Source organism: Arachis duranensis, chromosome 1 (assembly GCF_000817695.3).
Source record: "Arachis duranensis cultivar V14167 chromosome 1, aradu.V14167.gnm2.J7QH, whole genome shotgun sequence".
NCBI lineage: Eukaryota > Viridiplantae > Streptophyta > Magnoliopsida > Fabales > Fabaceae > Arachis > Arachis duranensis.
The window spans coordinates 92,624,956-92,634,617 of record NC_029772.3 but is presented as its reverse complement, the minus strand read 5'-3'; the positions used below and the strand labels follow the sequence as shown (position 1 = coordinate 92,634,617).

Here is a 9,662-nt window from a genome sequence, read left to right as displayed (position 1 = left end):
AGGGTGGTTTTCAACCAAAAGTACTGGGTTTTCTAGCCTTGAATCGCACACTGCCTGATGTATATAGTGCTGCATTAAATTGGTACAATGAGAAGTATATGACTCATAATTAACAGCATACCCATTAGGTCCTTCAGGAATAGGTGAGGAAGAATGAGTCATGACTACGATGGTGTTAAACCAGATTTCTGTACCAAATACTTCAGTCATAAGCTTCAAAAGCGGCAAGTCACTATTGGCAGAATTCATCAAATCAAGTCGCTCAAAGTACAAAACAATGTCTGGAGGGGACTTTCTTATGAATCTCTTAATAGAAAGCATGATCCTCTTATTTCTCTTCACATTACTCATAGAGGAAGGCAGGAAACCAGGGGTATCAATAAATGTTAGGTTAAGACCATTGACAGTTCCCACAACTTCTTGGATGCAATTGGTAGCAGGTCGGAAAGCATCAGTGGTGGTTTTTGCTTGACCAAATATAGAATTTATAGTAGCACTTTTACCAACTCCTGTTTTACCTACAACAAGTATTCTGCAAGAGAAATCCAATTGGGGTGTACCATTTTCCTCCTGTTGAATTGCTATTGCTCGGGCTCTACGACTACTAATGTTAACTCTTTTCAGATCTGGTTCCCCTGCACGAATTAAAGTTGCCAAGTGAATCCGGTAAAGGACCTTTGGGACCATGAGGTTTTCTTGTGATTGGCCAAGGCGCTGGAGTAGACGGAAGAACTTAATTTGGAGATGTTCAACCTTTGCCAAATTATCCTTCCATCTTCCGTTGACATTATCTTCAGATTGAAAAACTTCCGTATCTGAAACTTGCGGCAAGGTAGAAATACGCTGATTGCTCTGACTATCATAAGAAAGGTCTGATGCAGAAGAAGTTGGTGATGCTACAGAGCTAGATGAGTGGCCTGTATCCAACAAAAAAAAGTATCAGTTCTATCACTAGGTTTGACATATTAGTTTTTGAGATGGAAGAGGAGGAGGAGGAGAAGGAATTCATGCATTGAAAACATTACCAAACTATTCTTAGCCATCGAATTTACCAAATATTAACTCATATAAGTATTAAAATTAAGAAAAATTAAATCAACATTATGCAATTCTGCAAAACACTAAACAAAATTAATCACAATTTACTTGTTCACTGGACAGGGCATGCAAAAGAACTCTATTGTCCACGCATGGGCTTACCTAATTCAATGTTCTGTAAGTGCATATTCAGTAAAACCACACCAACATTAAAATCAGAGTGGTACCTTGTTCATTATCTTCTTCATCCCGATTCCCTTCATCATAGAAACTGCTTGTGACGGATATCGGTGTCGATGAGACCAATGATTTAGACAGTATCTGAGAGAAAACCCAATCTCTAAAACCTTTCATCCTACTGCAATATATGAAAGGAAGAGTCCATAAAGACTATAATGGTATAAACTAAAAGGAAGGAGCAGAAAGATTAAAAATAGAACCACAAAATACATTAGAGCCAGCAATCGAAAACATATATATATGGCATCCGATTTAAAAGCCAGTAGAAACAGTTATCTCCTTCTTACAGGTATAATCCGCTCCTAGTTTTGAATTTTGGAAGGATTCAATAGACATGCATTCTTAGTAAGTGTGGCCGACCAATTAATATAAGTAAATTTCAACGATGTTATTGTTTTTTACATGCATCAAAATTAAACTCGTGATAAAAATGGATTGAACACAACAAAGCACAAGCCATGTTTGGTAAGTGCAAACTGAAATTCCAACATGATATAGAGAAATTGAGTCAATCAGTGAGCATGATCAGGTAGGCCTTTATTCTGACACATGAAGATTCTGAAATTGACATATGAAAAATCCGGTGCATAGAGTAAACAAATAACGACGTACAAACCAATAAGACAGTTTAGCAAAACGAAGAATAGCAAGTAGTAAAAACAAAAAAAAACAAAAAAAAGCTCACCTGAAATACCGGATTCTTGGACTCCTACACCACTTCGAAATTGGAGCATGAACAACAAGGAATATTGAAAATTGTAATTGGAAAAAAGAAAGCACAGCATACCACGCTTTAGGAAGCTCAAATCCCGAGAGGCACCTTTTTATGCCGTGAGGTCGAACCTACAAGTACGAATCATAACCATAGTGTCGCGATGGTGATAAATCCGCGAATAAAAACCCTAATTTGATTGTTGAAACGGAGAAGGAAGGGCGGCAACAAAACAAGAGGCGATGAAGGCGGAAAAGTGAAGAAAGTGAAAGGGAAGAGAGGGGAGGATGAGGACGAAGGTGAAACAGAAGAGTCAAAATTGTAAGAAGGAGGAAGGAGGAATGGTTGAATGGTGTAAGAACAAAAAATCGGAGAAGATGGGATAAGACAGAGAGAGATGACACCTAACCGCTTCTTCACTCGCCTCCATTGTCTCTCTCTATCTCCCAATTTTGTTTTTATCTTCGCTTCTATAGTTTTTTTAAAATTATTATTAAATTTAATTTTCATTTTATAATCTTCACGTATGGTATCGGTTAAAAAATAATAATAATAAAATAACTTTATGCAAACTGTTTTATACATATATTCAATTACATAATGTTAATAAAAATTATTACGATTATTATAAATAATTATTCAAAAAAATAGTTGTGATCGTACTGCTATGTAGAACATTATAAATACATCAAAATTAAGTTATAAAAATAATTATTTTATAAAATTATTATTTAAAAAATTATCTAAACCATAAATTTAATTGCATACCAAGATAAACAGTTTAAAAAAATAAATTCTTTACGAATACATTAAAGTTAATTTTTTTAAAAAATATTCCAAAAAAATCAATTTTTCTTGAATAACTTTTAACTATTCAAAATTTGAAATAATAGAGGTATAATTTCACAAGTTTTTAATTATGATTTAGTTAATATATGTCCTAAAAACACATATTAAAATTATTAGTTAAAAATATTTCATAAAAAATATATAATTTAAGTTTTTGTTAAAATAAATATTTAAAAATTTTTGCAAAGTCCTTAACTAAACCTTTCAAATTATTATTTTCCCAAAATATAACTTCTTTTCATTAATCCATGAACTGATGAAAGATGGGGTTGACCAACAGGCCTACAACATCACAAAGTAGACTAAAAGAAAATAAAATAAAAGATAGAGTTTTTGTTAACAAGTGTTTTATTTGATATTGTTATTTAAGATAGATATTTTTAAATTTTTAATAATACATACACAATAAAAAAACATAAAAGGTTTCAAAAATTTTTAAAATTTTTTACCACTTATTTCAAGAATTTAAACTAATAGGAGAAGATATCATAAATAGTTATATCTTTAACATTCTTCCTAAAATAAAAGCCTCTTTTGAATTTATTTGATTTTTATAAGTAATTCTACGAAAATAAATTGCCTAGAGCTGTAAAAATAAGTAAAATTGAACAGATCAGTAAAGAAATCTAAATTAAAGAAAGCAATTCATGAGAGAGCAATGAGGCCGAAATTAAGAATTTAAGATGTCCTGAGGAGATCTAGTATATTTGTCATGTAGTCCAACATTTGATATATTCAATAATTTTGCCAATGTCTTCCACAGTTCGACTCTTCCTTATGGGATGGAATGCTTTTACTGAAAAATACACTTGGGGACCATAGCACACTCTTAAGATAGCAAGAAGAGTATTAATTAGGAGCAGACCCGTTAGCTTGTTATTGTTATCTTATGGTCCTCGTCACTTGGTGATTCTGTATGCGTATTTGGGAGTTGGGAAATTATAGTTAACAAGATTTACGAAGGTGAACTAATTATCTCTAACAGACAAATATCCATGTATGAGAATAAATTATCCCGAAGGATACCTCCACGTCTAAGCCTCTCCCATTGATCAAATACTTCATCTGCTTCTAAAGTTGGGAACTTATGATTAAAGAACTTGTTGCCATGAAAAAAATACCAGGAAATGATTTTCAACTAATCATTGGGGAATAATGGAACCCGCAAATAATATATAGAGCTGAACGGGGTGAACAAAAGATAGAAAAGAAAGAACAAGAAACAACTTGGTTAATCCATACCCTCAATTTTCCAAAAAGTTGGAGTGCCTCAAAAACTCTGGCTCTTTTCTTGATCCAACTTGAAAGTATAAATTAACTCTCAACTCCTTTAGAAATCATACAGATTGCTAGATATGAAGGGAAGAAAAATTGGGTTCCTTTCTTTTTTTTTTTGGTTTCCTCATGTATAGATGGAACCATGGTATATGTTGGTGATAAAACTGGTATAGACCAACGAATTCCAATGATTCTGACCCATCTCCTGTGAAAATCACAAGGCAACCTGTTTATCTGTTGCCTTATAGTAAAGCATCTTCTGTACATAGAACATCATGTAACCCTGGGCCGCCCTCACAATGTTCTCATCAACTCGAGTAATCCAAGCATCGTCGCACTTGTACCACTGATTGCTTAATCGCAGGTAAGTTACATAATGGCCAGCATCTAGCTTGCCAGAGTGAGTGACGACAGCAAACAATTCAAACTCCGAAGACAGGTCATTCGGAGCATCGGGCTCGTCTCCATCAAAAGGAAAGATTCTGTTCCCAAACCGACTCCTTAGGATTGACGATGAAAGATAAGGTGCCATGTCCAGTGAGAAGGGGAACTGGAGATAGCGGTCCACCTTTCTCGACATCTTTCTTGTTGAAGAATGCTCAAATCTCTTTATATGGAAGCAAGAAACAAGGGGAAGCTTCCTTATGGACATTTGCTTGAGAGTTTCCTGCCTGACTTGACACTGCTGACAAAAAAATTTTTGGTCCGACCCCAATCTCTCTGCTCTTGTAAATCTCTCCAAGCAACCCACTAGGGTAGATGTCCCACAGTTTTGGCTAGAACTCATTAAATCAGACTCACCATTGCAAGAATGATTGGAGGTTGCTGCGGCCTTCTTGGTAGAACCTACTTGATTTGGTTCCAAGTCCAGTGAGATGTCTATGCAAGGGTCATAAGTTGTGGATGTGAAACCACAGGCCATACACATAACATCTGATCGCAGGATACCAGAGAATACCCTATGAGCAATACAACAGTCACCACTGCCTGCACCATCAATGAAATTGAGGTCACACAAAATGTTACCTTAAAGTGATTCGTTTATGAGAAAATCTAGCGTTGAAAATCTTTTTTTTCCACATTTCAGCAATTTCATTAACTTTTTTCAGCACATAAATAAGGTAATATTGTAATTCCTTTTAAGTTAAATAATTAGAAGTCAGAAACCAAGCTCACCCCAATCTTAAAGCTGAAATGCTAAAGTGAGAAGAATGAGTTTAAACCGTGGAATCAACCACTCGTGCATTTATCAGGTTACGCTGCCTAATTTTCACCCTTCAGGTGAGATGCTTGTGCATCAGACTATCCTTTTTAAATAGATTATTTCCTAGGCTCTCACCAAGATGCACAGGTCAGAGTCCACACTCCACAATACCATGCTTCCTAAACAGATAGCTGATAACTGGTTGTATACTACGATATAAACAACTAAGCTTAAATGCTCCTCATTAACCAAAAGAAGGACACATAACTTGCATGAAAGCCAAGGAGGCATAACTGCAGGAAAACTCACAGGATTCTAACACATTGATCATTGCCCGAAAACTAATGCAACCTTGTCTCCCTGACAGAGCATGCCTTGTTTAATTAGAACCTAAACATGGAAAAAGGTGGAGTTAATATTAACATCACTTGATCTGGAATCTCCTATATGATTATTGAAGAGGCTAAGGCAAAATTGACTTACTGGGACACACTGGAGTATAGCAGCTAACACCATCACACCAGAAGATTGTGGTTGAGAGAATAAGCCCTAATTGTTTGAGCAATTGTCAACTCCTAATGCAATAAGCAAGAGACCTAAACCCTCCCCTGCAGTTAAATATTGCAGTAACTCTGTTATCTTATTTGAACAATTTTTAATGCAAGAAGGAAAACTGAAATCAAGACAATGCGCCCTATTGATCATCTTCCACAATCAGCATGGTTGTAAGTTGTAACTATGATTAAGCTGAGCTAATTCATCAATTTGTCAGCTGTTGAAATTGGTAACAGATTAGTCTCTTATAACATCTAAGGGATTTGTGTTCTTGACAATCCAATGCTACTTCAGAATACCACAGAGACAAGCCTCCTAGTGTCCAAAGTTATCAAATCCTCTCATAAATATTATATTATTTAATAAGTAATAGAATTTGATCACTGGTGAAATCTTCTCAACATGGTAATAACACCATAATCAAAGATACAAAATGAGAAGCATTGCAACAATCAATATCCTGGTTTTCTAAAGACTATGACAGGGACATGAATGCACATAAACATAATACAGAAGATCTATAAAAATAAAACAATACAAAAACCCTAAAGAATGGTACCAACTTCAACAAGAGTTAGACAACAGCTACAAGCCATTGCTATTTAAGGAAAAAAGAAGATTCAGTTTTATGAAGAAAAATAATTAATTGTATAAACCAGAAGCAGCCAGTAGCCACTTTCCTAATTTTAGCAGTGAACTCAAAAACGAGTAAAGAAATTTCAACCAGCCTTAAAAGTTTCAATTTCACTTTGACTTTCGGATTGTTTGTTTACACAAAAAGCACCGAAATGAAAGTGTCATCATGCAAGAAATTTCTTTCATGCCATAAAAGACAAACCTAGCGGCCTCTTTCCTCCCAAAAGAATGCAATGATATTTGTGCAAATAAAACTTGTCCATCGGTTACGCCACATGATCGATAACTAACTTCCGTACGAACAAAGATCATTCAAAGTTACTACGAAATGACATGGAACTCTTTTTATCATCTACAAATTCTTCATTTCTGAATTTAACAGAAAGAGAATGTTCATGCCACATGTTTTGTAAGGCATTTCATGCTAATCATCTGTACTAGATATGATCACTGACAAAGAAAAACATCATGGATCCCATCACGTGAAAAATGAAAAACTTATGACCTTCACTATCCAGCTTGCGACGATCCTTCTCCACCTTTTCATGGATCCCATCAAGCATGGAAATGAAGAACTCATGCGCATCTTGTTGTTCATAACTGGCAAGGTTAGCTGCATGCTGCCACCAACTGAAAGATAACAAGAACAAATCAAACTGATAAGTAAACTTTCTATATTAGAGTGACCTTATCAAAACAGAACCCACCAGATTTATACATGTACAAATATAGAAACAACACAACAACAACATCAATCAATCTACAAACATAGGAACAAAACAAAAACTACATAGAGGAGTAAACAAACCCTACATACAGTACAGAATGCAAAACCATGGCTCTATAAGCACCTGTATAAGAATTTTGCGGGGCTATAAGGAACACGATCTCCCGAAAACGCAGCTGAGAACATAGCATCCATGTCACAAGCCAAGCATACTCGCGCATTATTGCTCCCGTTAGAGCCACCACTGTTGCCTCCGCGTCTCTTCGGCCCATTGCTTCCAACACCGTCACCGGCATTGCTCTTCCTCTGACAAAAATACCGGTTGTGTCGATCGCTCAAGAAGTAGTTCCTCAAGGGCGGCGTATGAAGCAGCGCCTGCAGCACCGAGTTCATGAAGCACGTGTTCCCGAGATTGTTCAACCCGCGCAGTCCCCACGGCAACTCCGGCGAGGAATTATCGCCGGCACCAGCGATCGGGCCGGAGCAGGTCGCGATCGTAGCTCTCTCGCGCAGATCCGGCGCCCAGGGCCGGTAATCAACCCTGCGTCGCTTCCGGAGATTCTCAGGCTGGGGAGGCGGGATCGCCGGTGATCCAGCTCCGCCGAGGGTGGAAGCGGCGGTCTGCGCGATCACGACGGCGGCGTCAAAGTCGCGATCGTAGACCTGGTCGCGACACGCGCAGCAGAAGAGCTCAGCGCGGTCGACGTCGACGGCGATCTGGTGGCCGTGCGGCATGGAGGCGGCGTGAGCTGCAGCGTGGGAGGAGGAGCCGGCGGCAGGGGAATGGCAGGAGACAGCGGCGCAAGTCATGCAGGAATAGAGGCGAGAGGGAGCGGAGAGGCCGCAGGCGGCGCAGCTGGGGACCTCGTCGGGATCGCGACGTAGGGCGGCGCGGCCGCCGGGAGGCTTGATCCGGAGACAGGCATGGAGAGCGCGGAAGGGCTTGGAGGAGGTGCGGCGGAACTCGGCGAGGTGGGGACAAGGGTGGGGGACGATCTGGGTGTTGATCTTGGAGGACATGGCGGTGGAGGAGGGTGAAAATGTGGCGGCTGGTGGTAACCCTAGGATTGGAGGGCGTAAGGATCATGGACGGCTGAGATTGGAAGAATGGGAGTGAGGGCGCATTGAGTTTGATGAATGATTCGTTCCTGTTATTCTTCTTCTGTTTGGTTATGTGTTTCGTTTCTATTTATTGCCTACTATTGCGGATGGCTGTGTCTTTGTGAATTCTGAATTGTGTGTTGTGGGACTGTGGGAGTGGCTCTACACTCTGACCTCCTCTTCTTTCCTCTTCTCTACTTCATTTTCTTTCTCACTTACTCACTCTCTTACTCCTCTTTCTTTCGGCCCAAATAAAGGGCCGAGTTCCACTATTAAATGTGAGGGGAAAAAATTCCAACAACTGTTTTTTAACTATTAAGGATATTTTGAAATTTTTTGGACTTTTTAAAAAACATATCAGTTATGTTTTATTAAACCATTTTGTTGTGTTTAATAAATCAAAATCAAAATTTTAAGAGTAATATTAACAATCAATTTCAGTCAATATTTATCAAATCCACCACACATAATTATTTTTTGAATTTGAATTTTGGATGATTTTTTTTGTTTTGATTTTTTTTTTCTTATGTTTAATGTTGGCTGTAAGATTAGTCGTGTAATGTTGGTTGCCAAAATTTTCTCAAATCTTAATACTATGTGTATGTTAAAATTAGTTGTTATGTAAGATATGTGTTGTTTAACTCATTTTTAATATATATTTTATATTAGTGACAGATTTAATATCCATCTAGCATAGTTGAAACATAAATTAAAAAATTTTAATTGATAATTTTTTAAAAAAAATTAAAATAACTCTAGATCTTTAATAAATATAAATGTAATAAATATATAAAATTATATTAAATTTGTTAACTTAAGAAAAAATATAAATTAGTTTTAAAAAATAACTTTTAGAAACACTCTTAATTTTTAAAATATGATTACACAATTTTTTTTATTCACTAAATATAAAATAAAGTTCTCGTACTTTACGAGTGCATGTAAAGAAGTGCTTTTAATTTTCAATTATAACGAAAAATCTCAATTTTTCCCTTCACTTCAAAAATATTTTTATATGCATTGATTAGTAAAATCACTACATTAAATAACAAATAAAACGTAACCTACAGCTAATTTTTTTTCTTTTTCTCTACTGTTTTATCCTCTCATATAAAAAAGTTTAGTGATAAAAAAAAAACAGAAGAAAATAAAGATCTCCATTTTAAAAAGGATTATTAATCCATTAACAAGCTAAAAGATTTGGAAAACATAAAGATGAAAGTGGGATATGAAAACCAAACAAGCATTACAACAATATCTTTTCTGTTCCAGCATTCATAATATAAGCTTGATTAATATTTGAATCCCAACTTAGAGATTGG

At 36.5% G+C, this 9,662-nt stretch overlaps 2 protein-coding genes across 2 annotated transcripts in view; both read right to left on the bottom strand.

Moving 5' to 3' along the window:
- Positions 1 to 2,419, bottom strand: part of LOC107461345 (translocase of chloroplast 90, chloroplastic) — a gene marked incomplete at its 3' end in the record, with an annotated part of 3,960 nt that extends 1,541 nt beyond the window's left edge. Inside the window, 3 exon segments of the mRNA XM_016079830.3 lie at positions 1 to 917; positions 1,266 to 1,396; positions 1,964 to 2,419. Of these exon segments, the coding sequence (XP_015935316.1) occupies positions 1 to 917; positions 1,266 to 1,392 (1,044 nt within the window).
- A 1,633-nt stretch (positions 2,420 to 4,052) lies between these two features.
- On the bottom strand, positions 4,053 to 8,571 carry LOC107461366 (ubiquitin C-terminal hydrolase 22). The gene is made up of 3 exons (XM_016079846.3): positions 7,364 to 8,571; positions 7,018 to 7,142; positions 4,053 to 5,104 (listed from the first exon to the last, which is right to left on the bottom strand). Exons 1-3 carry the CDS (start codon positions 8,257 to 8,259, stop codon positions 4,332 to 4,334), a joined length of 1,794 nt encoding a protein of 597 aa, XP_015935332.1. The 5' UTR covers positions 8,260 to 8,571; the 3' UTR covers positions 4,053 to 4,331.
- Positions 8,572 to 9,662: the final 1,091 nt, after the last annotated feature.

Bases quoted from the DNA above. Each gene is read 5' to 3' on its own strand.
- LOC107461366 (XM_016079846.3), bottom strand. From the start codon at position 8,259: ATGTCCTCCAAGATCAACACCCAGATCGTCCCCCACCCTTGTCCCCAC. The intron at 7,143-7,363 runs GTGCTTATAGAG...GTTATCTTTCAG, and splicing joins CCCGCAAAATTCTTATACAG to TTGGTGGCAGCATGCAGCTA. The intron at 5,105-7,017 runs GTCATAAGTTTT...TTGATGGTGCAG, and splicing joins TCGCAAGCTGGATAGTGAAG to GCAGTGGTGACTGTTGTATT.